The sequence below is a fragment of the Lissotriton vulgaris genome, chromosome 7 (assembly GCF_964263255.1).
Source record: "Lissotriton vulgaris chromosome 7, aLisVul1.2, whole genome shotgun sequence".
NCBI classification, from domain to species: domain Eukaryota; kingdom Metazoa; phylum Chordata; class Amphibia; order Caudata; family Salamandridae; genus Lissotriton; species Lissotriton vulgaris.
The window spans coordinates 470,421,909-470,438,033 of NC_141695.1; the positions used below are offsets into that span (position 1 = coordinate 470,421,909).

Below are 16,125 nucleotides of genomic sequence, written 5' to 3' on the forward strand. Positions count from 1 at the left end.
TTAAATGGTGGTTCTAACTTCATACTGACATACCCTTAACATTCATACAAAGAACATTCACACATCATACATCCTACAACACTAGGCAGAGATGGTTTTAGGTGACAGGGGGACTGTTGATCAAATGTCCGGGTTGGTTCAGTGGGTTCCTAAATGGGAACAGACGCCAACGCGCGTTTCGGTGTGTGGCCCCGTCCGGGGCAACACCTTCATCAGGGCAAAGTGGGGTAGAGACGAAGGAACCACATATGTATAGAACTTCTGTATAGGGAAACATATTAAAAACATATATGTTAGGAAACATACTTGCTTGGGTTCAAGGCACAATAAAACAAGAATGCGTAGATACTCAAACAGATCATGACTAACAGTTTGTACCGATCAGACTAGGCCCAGAGACAATAATTATACAGTAGGGGTACTACATCAATATATAAACATTTTAGGTGAGAGAAGAAAAAGTATAGGAAAAACACTTTACAGCGTAGATGGAAATATTAATGGAGGACACCTCCTTTAGTCTAAGGTAACTGTGGTACTGTATAGAATTTTACCTACTGGTAATGGATGGGGCTGGCGTATGATGAACCAAGTGGTTGACAATTAGGTAGTGCCAGCGAGAGATCGCGTTTCCTTGGATAAATATCAGAGATGGAAGGAATCCTGTCCCCGAATATACGTAGCGGGATAAATAAAGATGAGTATCCCTGAGGTGGAAGAAAAGGCAAATCAATATACTTATCTTGTCCGGGGCTGGTTTAGCCTTAGAGTGGAAAGGCACGGTATAGGATCACAATTTATGAATGCGTACCTTCACAACAACAGGGGGATACCTTCTAGGGCCTTCGATGCTGACCTTATTTGCTACCCGTATAAGATGAGTATACCTGAAACGTGGGAATGGACAGTTTAATTAAACACTAGCTGCAAGTATCGTCCTGGCTTAAGGAAGAAACGCATAGTGACGACACGGGGAATTATTTCCGGGGTACCTTTTCCAGGATGGGGAAAAAATCCAAGTAGGATTCTGGTCGGTGCGGGGGCCGCCGGCTGGGGGTTAGAGTTGAGCTAATCTACAACAGAAAAAAAAGGAGAGAGAGGAATGTTAGAATGAATTGGGGTTCTGCTGCACAAAGTGCCGGCTGAAGATAAACATCAAGATGGGAGCCAGCCTACCCCTGTGGAAGTCTTTGGTGGATACGTCCGTTTTGCCGTCTTATTTTAAAGGTTTGGTCGGGTCCCTTTAGACTGGAACCTAAAGGGCAACAGACAAGTATTACCGGGATGATGGAAACAGGCAATAATCAGGGGCTAGAATGGAGACTGCTCGATTTTGTCAGCAGTGTGGGCTTACCTGGTGTATCGGCGGGTGGCGGTCTCCAATCGGCGGTCCAGGTCGCACGCACGGGGGCAGGCAAGGCTGACGGCGTAGAGTGCGTAGATTACCCTTTATGAAATTCTATCGCCAACCTTGGTTCTGTAAGGACGGGTCCCCATTACAAGATGGCCGCCGCTGCTGTTTTATCACAGGGATCAGTGCCTCTTTAAATCCGTCCTTTATGTTGCTTAGAAGCCAGGAATCCCCCGCGCCTCCTCACCTGAACCTAACATCGGCACCCGCTCTCAGAGTATATATAGACGCACTCTACGCCGTCAGCCTTGCCTGCCCCCGTGCGTGCGACCTGGACCGCCGATTGGAGACCGCCACCCGCCGATACACCAGGTAAGCCCACACTGCTGACAAAATCGAGCAGTCTCCATTCTAGCCCCTGATTATTGCCTGTTTCCATCATCCCGGTAATACTTGTCTGTTGCCCTTTAGGTTCCAGTCTAAAGGGACCCGACCAAACCTTTAAAATAAGACGGCAAAACGGACGTATCCACCAAAGACTTCCACAGGGGTAGGCTGGCTCCCATCTTGATGTTTATCTTCAGCCGGCACTTTGTGCAGCAGAACCCCAATTCATTCTAACATTCCTCTCTCTCCTTTTTTTTCTGTTGTAGATTAGCTCAACTCTAACCCCCAGCCGGCGGCCCCCGCACCGACCAGAATCCTACTTGGATTTTTTCCCCATCCTGGAAAAGGTACCCCGGAAATAATTCCCCGTGTCGTCACTATGCGTTTCTTCCTTAAGCCAGGACGATACTTGCAGCTAGTGTTTAATTAAACTGTCCATTCCCACGTTTCAGGTATACTCATCTTATACGGGTAGCAAATAAGGTCAGCATCGAAGGCCCTAGAAGGTATCCCCCTGTTGTTGTGAAGGTACGCATTCATAAATTGTGATCCTATACCGTGCCTTTCCACTCTAAGGCTAAACCAGCCCCGGACAAGATAAGTATATTGATTTGCCTTTTCTTCCACCTCAGGGATACTCATCTTTATTTATCCCGCTACGTATATTCGGGGACAGGATTCCTTCCATCTCTGATATTTATCCAAGGAAACGCGATCTCTCGCTGGCACTACCTAATTGTCAACCACTTGGTTCATCATACGCCAGCCCCATCCATTACCAGTAGGTAAAATTCTATACAGTACCACGGTTACCTTAGACTAAAGGAGGTGTCCTCCATTAATATTTCCATCTACGCTGTAAAGTGTTTTTCCTATACTTTTTCTTCTCTCATCTAAAATGTTTATATATTGATGTAGTACCCCTACTGTATAATTATTGTCTCTGGGCCTAGTCTGATCGGTACAAACTGTTAGTCATGATCTGTTTGAGTATCTACGCATTCTTGTTTTATTGTGCCTTGAACCCAAGCAAGTATGTTTCCTAACATATATGTTTTTAATATGTTTCCCTATACAGAAGTTCTATACATATGTGGTTCCTTCGTCTCTACCCCACTTTGCCCTGATGAAGGTGTTGCCCCGGACGGGGCCACACACCGAAACGCGCGTTGGCGTCTGTTCCCATTTAGGAACCCACTGAACCAACCCGGACATTTGATCAACAGTCCCCCTGTCACCTAAAACCATCTCTGCCTAGTGTTGTAGGATGTATGATGTGTGAATGTTCTTTGTATGAATGTTAAGGGTATGTCAGTATGAAGTTAGAACCACCATTTAATTGTTGTCAAGATGTTTATTTATTCTGATGCCAAATTATTTATATTTACATACAAATACAATGAATTCATAGAATTAAAAAATAAATTTTGATAAAATCAAACTTGTTATATGATTTGCTTGGGTTCAGGACAAGTTTTATAATACTAAGGACCTATTCAAGGCCATTGATTAAAACTACTGCGGGCAGGTCCCCTCCCGGTGTTTGATTGTTACTTTCCCCATCGACCTGCCTAAATTGATGTGGGGTCCCCCTCTGATTTGAAGCAAGCCATCTGGTGGCCTAGTCATTTGGTTAAGGATTAGCCTTGAAGTTGACTTAACCCAAGTATGCTTAGCATCGCATGACATGATTGGGATTCATGACATGATTGGGATTAAAATAACTGCTAGGGATGGAAAAAATATCTATTTAATCAACATCTATAATAGACCATGCCCAGCAGCAAAGGAATCACTAATGATAGAACAACTTGATTCCTTTCTAAATACACTAGAGCTGAAGGCATGGGTAATTGTTGGGGGGGACTTGAACTGTTGTTTTGAACCAGTGGTGGGTTTTGACAACCTCTTTGAGGACGAAGATGCAGCAAATCACATCCCTAGTATAGAAAGTGATAAGTTAGTGCTCTGCACTGTGGGGGTGGCATAAATGATTAAATTAACTACAGGGTATGGACTAAGAGCTTGTGATGGCCGCCTACCCTCTGATAGACCGAGTGCATATACATTTTGTAGAGGCAACTCTAGGAGTAACATAGATTATATAATGGTATTGATGGAGCTATGGCCAATTGCCCTTGACCTAAAAATAGAGCCTAGAACTGAGAGTGACCATAGACCCTTACAACTGACATTATCAGCGCAGCTATTTCTCCCCGCGACTTTATGTAGCTAGGAAATTAATACCCTCATGGATGTCAGCAATAACCGGCAAAAAACACCCTACATTGATAAATTACCTTACTTAATTCCAATGTTAGAGTTACATAATGCTCTTGTAGATGCACTAACTCCATTTGTGAATAATATTCCGAAGGAAGGCAATGGAGGGAAGCAAGATGCGAAAATAGGAATTAATCCTTTGTATAACAAGGAGTGCCGTGAAGCAAAGGCTGAACTAATAGTGGCAATAAAAAACAACGAAGTAACTTCCATAAGGGAGAATAGGACCAGATATAAATAAATCCTAACCAAAACAAAAAAAAATTGGGATGATGATATCTGGTCAGAACTAAGAAGTGCTGCGAAAATAAAAGACCAGTTAGGCTTTTGGAGATTAATAGCAAAAGGGAATAAATCAGGTAGGCACACTAAGGATGTTTTGCTCAATGCTAATACCCGGGTTGAGCATTTTACTAATCTTTATGGAGCGGCCGAAAGTAACCAGTTCAATATTGCTGTTGACTTAGCATTGAACTCAAATTGCCAACCTACATTTTAGTTTGGAGGAAACTACTACGGCAATTGATGCAGTACAATCAGGGAAGGCTCCCGGTCCTGATAAAATACCTGGAGACCTGTTGAAGCATGATGTTAGTGTCTGGGGACCATATAATAATTGTCTATGCAAAGCAATAGCCTCGGGAACGCCAATACCCGAGTCATGAAAAGAGGCAGAAATTGTTACGATTTTCAAAAAGGGCAACCGCTATGACCTCGTAAACTATCGCCCAATTAATTTAATAGATACTTTACAGAAGATTTATGCCAGGCATATTTTAAATAGATTAAATGACTTGATAGAAGAAGAAAATGTGCTTTCAATATTCCAGGCAGGATTCACAATTAAAACCAGCACAGTCAACCAAGTTTTTAGATTTATGTGCCTTTGCTGGAAGTATGTAAATTCAAGAAAGGTCCACTTGTATATTGCTTTTGTAGATTTGAAAGCTGCATTTGATTCGATACCTCTGAATTTACTATGGGATTCGTTAAAATGCCAAGGGGTGCCTGGTGAATTGCTTGTGCAAATATTGAGACTACACGAGGACAACTTTGCAAAAGTGAGATGTGGCCCACGGGGTGGACTCGCCAAGCGAATCCCTGTAAGAAGAGGTGTGCGCCAGGGGTGTTGACTGGCGCTCAACTTATTCTTTTTATATGTAAATGACATCCCTGAGTTTTTGTATGGTTGTGTGAATGGTGGCCCTAAGTTCGGGGGAGATTTGGCGCCAGCATTATTATTTGCTGATGACACCATACTAATATCACAGGCTTCCAAAGGATTACAATGCTTAATGGACCGTTTTTATACATATTGCACTACGAAAGGCCTTGAAATAAATTCCAGAAAAACCAAGTATATGGCAATAAACCCGCATAGATCGTTTAAAAAGAACCTAGTACTACATAATGAAAAATTAGAGTATGTGCAGAGGTTTAACTATTTGGATATAACCTTAGACACAAAAATGTGTTGGAAGCCTCAGTTGGAAAAAAATAAGATAATCCTCCTTCAAAACACAGTGCCGATAGCTAAAAAAGATCGAGGCAGTATTTTGAAAGCAGTTTCTTCGGCCTTGGAGGTATTTAAACATAAAGCACAATCTGCTTCTCTCTATGGGGCTGAAATTTGGGGGCCCTATTGTAAAAAGAACTTTGAATAGGGAGAACACAAATTCTTTAGGAAAATATTAAGTCTCCCAATACGAACACCCCTAATTCCGATTATCATGGATCTGAATGTCAAACACACTGATCATTTTGCTCTACTAAGACCTCTCCTGTTCTGGGTAAGACTTTGGACAACCATAGAATTGAAACATTATAGGGAAGGCCTAGAGGAGATATTAAAGAATGATAGGAGCAGGGACGTTCTATGGCTTAAGCATGTTTTCTCTTGGTTCGCGAAATTGGGTCTACCCCATTTTTGGGAAGATCCGACTCAGCTGGTATCATTATCAAAGAAACTGCTAAAATCAACTTTCTGGGCTTATACCCAAAATAGTGTGTTACATAGTTCTAACACAGGGACACTAACAATTAAGATCCTTCTTTTCAAAAATGTACCAAACTTTGAGCCATTCATGGATGAGGTGTGCCCAAAATTAGCTAAATCTTTATATATAAAGTTTAGATATGGGGTGCTACAAACACATGTTAATAAATCTTGATGGCGTAGTAACCTTGGAAGCGAAAATAATGAATTGTGTGTATTATGCCAAAGTGACGGCAAAGAAAATGATTTGCATGTATTATGTTTCTGCCAATCGTATGACAAACCTAGGAAAAAATGGATTACACCCATTTGCAAAAATCTGAATACCAGGGTTTGCAAAGAGAATCTTGAAGACTGACACATTACAACCAATTGTCTTTAGCGTAAGCAGGTACCTATTTAATGTAAGTCTTATAAGAGCCAAAGCTGGTCTAAAGCTCTGATAGTGGATACTATGGTAGACAATAGCATAATTCGAGCAAAATTGTATACGCACTTTAATTTTGCACAAAACACTTTACGATTTTGTATATAGCGCTTCGAAGCTGATACATACTCGATCGAATTGTGGAATGTGGGAATTGTGATTCTAAACCTGTATTGATGACATTTGTAGTACCATGAAGTCATATAGGGACCCGGTGAGGAAGCACAATTAACAGAAACAAGTAATTGGATTAGAAACAAATGATTTTATGATCACTAATGCCTGTATTTTAGATATTTATTGTATATCATATGGTTTTAACAGCTATAGTGGGGGAAGGTTGCACTGTATATATTTGTTCTAAAAGTCCTTATTGCTTTGTATAGTATTTACACTTTTATCAAATCTAAATGAAATATTGGTACGTGATTTTACATGTATCTTTCATGGTTCTAAATGAATCGAAATAAATAATTTTGAATTTGACATAACCATAGTGTTAGGTTGACCTTCACACGCTGGTATGCTTCATCATCGAGTCTCATCCTTGTCCTTACAAACCAGGATGGGCTCGACCTTGTTCAAGGGAGCACTTAAAATAGTTTTCCTACGGTTAAATTGTTGGGCTTACTGTCTTTATCATAACGTTTTATAGCAAATATGTATGACCCATGGCCTCTAATGTAACGTTTCCCAATTACCTAATCAAGCCCATAGCCTTTATCACCCACTCGTCACCATAGCAAACTTTGACTTACTGAATTGTGCATACGCTTTCCTACAAAGCGGTCCTCCGACATACAGTCAGAAAATATAGAATTTTATCTTGGCAACAGTGAATAAGGGGATATTTTTCATCTATGGCTTCAGAGTGGCATCTACTAGACGATGAGAGTAAAGTTGTCTATGAAGTCACTCAGAACCCAGAGGTGAAAGACATCTGGGTTATTCACTTTTTGTCCCCAAAATCATCTACCCCCGTTTTCAACAGCTACAGAGGGACAGTGGAGTAATGGGAGTCATAGAACACGTTGTCATTACTCTGTCCTCCTGCCATCCACCCTACATTCCCCTGTCGGTCTTCACTAAGCAGTGGTCTCTGCTCTCCATCGTTGCAGAGAGCCAGCACAGGACTTCACACTCCTTTTAGAAGAAATCATTAAAAAGAAAAAATCTTTGCTATATTTTTATGTCTGGACAAACTGACTCCATCTAAATTTCACTATCAAACAGTTCCTATAACTGCAATAAATGCACTTCACAAAATGAAACGAAAAATGTTGTAGGACTGTCTAACCTCATCGTGATTTGCGAATTCTTCATAAAAAAGCTCTTAAGTACAGTTATGGGTGAAAATACTTAGAATATTTATGAGGTATGATAGAATGTTTGGATAGCACCCCCAACAATAGGCAGAGAAATTGAAGTTTCAACAGTCTAGGCTTCAAAGATAAGTTTTCATCATTGTCTATTCAATATCATATTGGAAAATGTGATCGATTATTGCCACAATAGAGTATATGAACGTTGCTGCCAACAACATGGATGATGATTGATTTTGTGCTTCAATTGTGCCTACAAAGTAGCTTGAAGAATATTGTATTTGTTTTGAGCTTGCATTTTTACGGCAAATGCTTCTTCCTGTTTCATGCCAACAAATGTGTCTGATTCCTGATGTGATATCAGTTGGTAATGTCGTCAGTGTTCTCTGTGGGCTATTTGAGGAGTGGGAGGACCTGGCCTGCTCTGAGACTCCATGTGTGAAAGAAGCATTGATAATTGCTAAAATAAAAAAATTGCGATTCTGGAGTGGGTGTGCGGAATGGAGGGGAGAAGAAGTTGAGGAGTTGAGTAACCATTAGAGAGGTGAAAAAGTTCACGAGCTGAGTTGGAGATTTCTATTAATTCCATTTAGGCATGTCTCTTGATGTGATGATGGGTCTGTCTGCTGTAATGGAGCTTCATTAAATGTTTCAGTACAATTAGTTAACTTTTTTAGAAGATCAGTGCGTTGATTGCTGTTGTTTGAAATATTATCTTTGTATTGTACTTTCTTTAAACAAATAAAAATTTCTTAAACTGAAATATGAGGTATAAAGGGTTCTCACATTGGGTATAGGTGCAGTTCTACAGTTTTAAGTTTGGACTTTACGTTGACGTGAAGTAGCTTTCTAGTTTGTAGATTGAGCTGTCAATTTTGTTTGGTTCTGTAGTGTGCTGTTGATGACTTGATGGTTTTAAGTTTTCTGATAATTCGTTTTCTTTTTCCTTATCACTAGGGTGATGGAACATCATGGGTAGAGTATTCATGTCGGGTGTGTCATGGGAGTTGGTTGCCTGTTGGTGAGGTACTTAATGTAGGGGCTCAACAGGAAAATGTGTGATTCCTCAGGAGATGCGTTTGTGGGCTTCAGCAAGATGGAGTGTTTGGTGTGCAGTACGTATACTGTGGTGAATGGCATTGTGATATGAACAGTGTAGTGGGTGCGGCAAGCGTTCTTGGAAGGAGAAATCAGATGAGAGGAAGGTCCTGAATGTTCCTTTGTGTGTGTGTGGGTGTGTGTGTGTGTGTAGGATCTATATTATGCTGTTTGAGGCGCTTTTTTTTAATTAGTTTGTTTGCTGGCTGTAAAATTAATTGTAACTATGGTAAAACGATCGTACTGCAATACAAACCCACAAACACTGTTTTACTCCAAAATTCATGCAGTCTCTTTACAAAATATTAATTTGAAACATATAAAAAGCCCTAACCACACTGACTTGCCATACCCTGGCTTACTCTACTAAATATATTTAAGTATTAATGTAAGCCCCCGAAAATCAAGGGCAACAAACACAGCAATTTTAAGTAAAAATCCACCATCGACCATGCATAATCTGACAGCTATAAACCTAAGCACTGCCCACCAAAGATTAAGATTAAGAATACTTATCTTCCACATACAATAAACACAAGAGGATAAAAATGGAGTCCAAAGTTTATATGGGACATGAATATTTTGATTGTGTGGTCCTGTTACGTTGTAAAATTCTCATGTTTGCTTTGACATCCTGCAGAGTAGTGAAGAAAGAAAGTTCTCTATAATAGTAGCAGCGACCAGTCTTGCCATATAATACACCCGGTTGTAGTCTTTGAAAATGATACAAGCCTACCTTGTTAGTTGTCAAATGGTTACCTTCATAATCTTGTGTCAGGCTTATACAGTGTGATAGTATTCAAATATAGCATGTGAATTTAAATGAAAACATGAAGGCGTTTATACCGTGTTCTACTGCACTGAACAACTGATTGTTGTGTTTCTGTTTTGCAGGACTTCAAACTCACCCTGAACAAGTAAGTGTGTTTTCCCCAGAAGGTTTTGCTTGTGTAAATTATGGTGGTTTCAACGCTGTCCTTCAAAACACTTCTTTCAGGGATTTTTTGTATTGTCAGAATTCCATATAACAGAGAGAGTTCTCCATTCCTACAATAGAAACAGTGCACTTATTAATAAACGTATGCCTCCTGTTCAGTTAATAAGTTAAGGTGTAACATTAATGTGGTTAAAAAGAAGTTATATATTTCCCTAAATTCGATAGACCTTCCAGTAGCAAAGAATAATGCAAGGCTCATCTAATACATTGTAAGCTCATTTTTCATTATTTCAAATCAAATCAAAAAGAGCTTTAATTGATTTTAGACATAAAATCACAAAAGCAGTCACAATTTAAAAAACATTAAAAGGCATTTCATAGATTCTATATGAAAGTGATTTACATATTAAAAATTGCAAACATACTCATTAAGGTTAGCATCAAATAATCAAGATAAGATAGACATACATAATATAAGCGGTCCTGCATGAATTGATTTAATACAAACTACTCTATTTAAAACGGGTGTTGGGCATTAATAGTTTTCCTAGCTCTCAGTATACTCTTTAAGTAACCAGCCATGACACCAATACAGTAATCGCTGTCCAACAATTGTAAGTACAGAAATGCAGGTCGACATTGCCTCCAATTCCCTTTTCTCAGCAGTGGTATAATCCACCTAGATCTTTCCTTTAAGTAAAATTTGAAAAATATAATCCTGTGGATAGTTGATTGTGGGGAAAAATCATCACAGGGGCATAAGCATGACTCTCTATACCATTTATTCATCTCCGGATAGCTAATCAGTCGGTGAAATGTTCTGAACCTGAAATGCGTTAAAACAGATTTGTCATATCCCCCTGTACAGCGTAAGAGATAAGGTTGAATGTCATATGTTGTAACATACAATAGATGTTTTACGACTGCAGGTTTGCTCATTTCCAATACTAGCCTGTTATTCTCAAGGTGAGACATACAGATTGATTTAAATTCTTTTCGACAGATGGACCTTAGGGATTCTGGTAAAGTAAAATAATCTTGGCACCAAGATCATAAAATAAATTTTTTACATACTTTAACCAGGTAATTTTTGTTGCATGTTCCAATTTCATTGAGTCTCTCAAAATTTTTCTATTTAAATCTGTGGAGTCGGATGTCCAAACTCGGTGCCAAAGTAACACAGGTTGTATCTTTATAACATCGGAGATGTATGGGACCCCCAGTTCAACATGACAGTTAAAAACAGGAGTACTAACAGGGCATGCTAAAATAAATCTTAAAAACGCGTTTTCGACATATTGGATAGGTGAACAATCCTGGAAGCCCCAAATTCCTGCCCCGTATGTAGCTATGATTGCACATTTTGCCCTGTAAATCTTTAAAAGTATTGCAAGGGGCCTTTTACAAAGTTTTTTAGAAAAGTTTACTACAGCCGCTGTCGATTTCATAAAAAAAGGCTCTTACTCCTCATCGCCTGTGACCACCCAAATAAGTATAAGCAGTGAGTGCCTTTTGTAGACCTATCACTGTGCGTGCCAGAAGTACTGCGTCGCCTGCATAGAGAAGGGAGACTATTGGGCATTTGTTGTCATCAGGTGGGTACCTGGTATTCAGCACCAATTCCTGCTCCAAAGCATTTGTATAGAGAGTGAACAGAAATGGAGCCAAAACACAGCCTTGCCTTACTCCCCTCTCTACTTTGAACGACGCACAACATTCCACTTTGATTCCATATCGAATCTTGGCTTTTGCCCCTATGAACAGTTGGCTTAAAAACTGTACTAGTGCCGGTTCTACCTTTAAATCAGTCAAAATATCCCACAACTTATTGTGAACGACCCAGTCGAACGCGGCTGTGAGGTCTACAAAAGCAGGTAAAATCTCCCAGTTTTGGCCTGTGTGTATTTTCCAATTAAAATACTGAGATTAAGGACCTGCTCATTTGTGCCTAAACCTGATCTGAAACCATATTGCACATCACTTAAGATCCTATTTTCTTCAGCCCACGTCTGAAGTCAATCTAAAACTATTCTGCCCGGAACCTTCATCAAAGAATCTAATAGGGAGATAGGGCGATAACATGCAGGATTTTCCCAATCTCCTTTAAAAAAAAAATTGGCACGATTATGGACTCTGACCAGGTAGTGATAAAACCTTTTGCACAGCATGCTTGAAGGACCCGTGTTAACAATGGGGACCATAGTGACGGAATCGATTTAAACAAATTGATTGGCACCCCATCCGGGCTCGCACCTTGCCAGACTTGGTGGCTTTTATTGCAGCTAATACATCTTTATGTGTGATAGAAAAATCAATTGGTATAAAAGGGGCAATACACCCTTCCAATTGGTCCCTCAACTCTGTTTCCAACTTAGAATTATAAACAGAGGAGAAAAAATCTACCCACGTTTTCTCATCTATTGCAACTTCTATTGTGGGGGCATCAGATTTGTTCATAAAAAATGGTGCTTTCACAGCCCGCCAGAACAAGGACCTATCTTTGCTCAAAGAGGCCTCGTGGAGGGTATCCCAAGCTTTTTCTTTTATTCTTTTTTTCTTAGTCTCCATACGTCGTTTATAGAGCTTCCTGCATCTTCTAACTTCCTCCTTGTCTCTCACTGCCTTGTGAAGGGCCTCTATTAAATTTGTGTATGCTTTTGTACAGCGGAAGTCAAACCACCCATTCTTTCGAGCATGTGTTCCCTTGCTCTCCACATGTAGCAAGTTTTTAATAATTGTTGTAATTTGGGAAAATGAACTCCGTATCAGTTCATGAGAGCTAGCTTCATCCAAAAGTTTAATATTGATTCCTACGCCCTGGTGACAATTTGTTTGTTAAGCTCCTGCTGGTCTTGGCAATACCATCGCAGTGTGTAACCATTCTGTCTTCCTATTACGACGTTCTGGGTCCACACTACTTGGTTACTGGGTTTACGATCTAAGATTGTTGGGAAGGTGAGGTTGATGCTATGGGGCAAGTGATAGCTTAAAACATTTTTGTGTTTTTGATAGCCTTTGATATAGTGAGCGTATCTATTAGGAGTGGTTGTAAAATGTATTGTGGATTCTAAACCCCTACCTATAATGGTATGCCCAAAATCCACCTTAGGTGAGCATAAGCGGTTCGCAAAGTCGAGATCATGTGAGAATAGGATCTCGTTTAACATCTTACAAAACTTGTTATGCGTAAAGTGGATCAAATGATCGTCATCCTCTAGTGTTAGCCCACATATGCCTAGCCCGGCTAACGGATACAACCCAACATTAAAATCACCTCCCAATATTGTGATAGTTTCAACATCTCTATTTACGTTCAAAATGCTAATATCATGGCTACGTTTCTTCAGTATTTCACCCTGCTGTTCTTTTTTTACATTGTTTTAAAAATTTATAACATTCAAAATACTTTTGCCATCTATCTGGACTGCTACAATTTGATAATAAATTTCAGATTTGATCATCTCGGTCTTTAAAGTCACAATAAAGTTTGATACATATAAACAGATTCCCCCCTTTGGTCTTCCACATATTGAGTGAATGGAAGGAGTATGTAGCGTCTTGAATCCATTTATATGCACTTCCTCTACCGCCCAGGTTTCTTGTAGGCATAATATGTCACATTTTTTTAATGAAATCCCCCCATACTATATTGTCCATTGACATTACATTCCGGCTCAGAAATCAGTCCTGGTGAGGAGATTCTCTTATCGCCCAGATTTGTCTCAACCCTACTTGGATGTGCCGGCTCAGGAATTTGTTCACCAGGTATAATGTTAGGCCTCAATTCACTTGTGAGGGGACTATACTGGTCATTCACCTCGACGATGTTTGTTTTTTCAATTTCATAACCTGTATCATATACCTTGTGATCAGAACTAGTAGATAGTCATTCGTTATCACTCAGGGATTGAAGAGGCCCAAATCTATTAGCCACCTCAATGTTGTAAGTTGGGTAGTCAACAAACTGTCTAAAAGGATGGTTACTATTTTGCTGAGCTAAATGATTGGGTTGATAGAAAAAACCTAAAGGAAGGACATTGATTCTCGTATGTGTGTGTCTTGGCATTTTAGCAAGATTTCCTTAACTAGGGATTGTGATCCTAGTGAGAAGACAATACAGTCGCCTTGAAGAAGTTTTCTACTGTCTCCGACCCAGCCTATTCTCCTGACCATTTTGAACTCTCGGAACATATCCCTTGTTAGTCTGGTTCTACTCACCAGGTAGTGTATGGTTTTTATTTCTCAATGTCATACAAGTTTCTTTTTCCTCTGTTGTTAGAGCTGGGACGTAAGCTAAAATCACCCAATAATGGGTGGCTGCTGAAGGTAAGTTAAGGGTCCGTGGTCTCCTTACATTCTTCGTAGCACTATTGTGCATCAAGTGTGTACCTGTTTTTACCTCGCCCTCCCCGCTCCCTCCTAGATAGTGTCCCGGTCTTCCTGTCCTGGTTTGCCTAGGGATATCTCTGCTAGTTGGTACAGGGTTGTGAGTGATTCCTTCCGGGCTAAAGTGTATCCCAGTCCCCTCACCCCTAACTCTTTCTCCTGTCTGCCTTTTTTGTACTGTGATCAGCTTTGTTTGCGTGACGCACTCAGGCTGTTGGTGTGCACTTGATGGAGTAATAATATGCATACTCCCTCTCAGAATAGCCGGGTTCAGTTTTTCTAAAACTTTCTCTAAACCTACTTCGATTTTGTCCAACCTAACTGTCAAATCATTTATAGATTGTTTGACTGTATTGGTTAATACGGAAATTAGGTTGGACAAAATCCCAATCTCGGAAGAAGGTGCCTTATGTTTGTGTCTTAAACAAGATACAGTAGCAGTGCCTGGCTCATTTTGATTTTTTTCATTTTGGGCCCTGCTGTTTTTTTGAGTTAGTCTTTGGCAGCCTAGGTTTCTGTGGGGTTGTGTGTGCACCATTTGCCTGAATTGAATGTCTAGGGTTTCAGCACTTGATAACTTACAGGATTTTTTAGCAGTGGTACAGTATCACTGTCTACGTCACTAGTGGAGATATCATCATCAATAATCTGAATACACTCGTATTTCAGTTGTCCCTCCTTTGGAATCAAACATTTTATTAAGCAGCCCAATAGCACAGTACACAGCCCAGCTACCTACATCAATTCGCTAGCAGGGCGCACTCCTACACAACTCGTACACAGTGTCTGGGCCTACAACCCGGAGGTCGGCCCGCGTATCTGTGGTTGCATAATCACCCCACCGGATGCATCGTAAACGCAATTTTGAAAAGGTGAAAGTACAAAGAAAACAGAAAAACATTTCCCCCTACCCCCCCTCTCCCCTTACCCTCCCTCCGTCCGCACCCCCCTTCCCATCCCAGCCCACCCCACTCGCATCAGACAAATCCAGAAACAATTATCTCATAAACTCCCCCCTCCCTGGGGTGTGGCTCCCAAAGTCTCAACTGCACGTTGTGGCTCCAACTGGCTCTAGAGGGATAAGGTGGAGAATTTGCAAATATTTCAGGCAAGTCACTTCCCGAAGGTCTTTGGACAAGAGCTGCAGAAATGGCGCCCATAGAGTGGCATCTTCCGACCCCCTTCCATCCATGCCAAGGGAGAGATGCTCCATAGCGAGGGTGTGCCACAAACGCTGAAGCCAGTCTCTAAGGTCAGGCACCGCCTGCGATCCCCACTTTGCCAACAGCACCTGTCTCGCAGCCAGTAGCGCCAGCGCCAGTTGCCGGCCCACAATTGAGCGTAATGGGAAATATTTAGGATGAGGCAACCCAAGTAGTGTGTGTTCCGGGAGTCGGGCAATGTTATCCTGAAAGCACTGTCTAGCTCATCAAGCGCCATCTTCCAGTAGCGTTCTAATTTCGGGCAGCGCCACAGCAAGTGTATCAAATTCCCAGACATCACGCACCCCCGCCAGCAGAGGCCTGATTTGGCTTTATCCCACTGCGCGACGCGTGCCGGCGTATAGTACCATTACGTCGCTGTCTTGTATGCTTATTCGGTCCCTGCCGTGTTGGATGTCGTGTGAGGCGCTCAGTAGAACACCTGCTCCCATTCCTTGGTCGAGAGGGGCTGCCCTAGCTCCACCGCCCACCTCACCTGCGCCTTCGTGTGCTGTTTCGAGGAGCAACATAGAATCATAGCATACAGCTCTGAGATGAGGCTCCGGTCATCAGTTTTAGGAACAGGCAACGTTCAAAGGCCGTAAGAGGCCGTGACATAGGGGACACATTAGCTGGGCTGGTCACCCAATGCGCCACCTGAGCATGGAAGAAAGCGTCCCCGGATCCAACGGAAAATATTTCGCCCGCAACACAGGGAACGGGATCAATCCATCCA

The 16,125-nt window shown here is 41.1% G+C and overlaps 1 protein-coding gene across 2 annotated transcripts in view; it reads left to right on the top strand.

Moving 5' to 3' along the window:
• LOC147701892 (E3 ubiquitin-protein ligase TRIM39-like) overlaps window positions 1–16,125 on the top strand; it is a 227,115-nt gene that overhangs the window by 175,033 nt on the left and 35,957 nt on the right. For both annotated transcript variants that reach the window (XM_086930520.1, XM_086930521.1), the window contains one exon: window positions 9,759–9,781. In XM_086930520.1, the coding sequence (XP_086786646.1) occupies window positions 9,759–9,781 (23 nt within the window). The remainder of the gene's footprint in view (window positions 1–9,758; window positions 9,782–16,125) is intronic.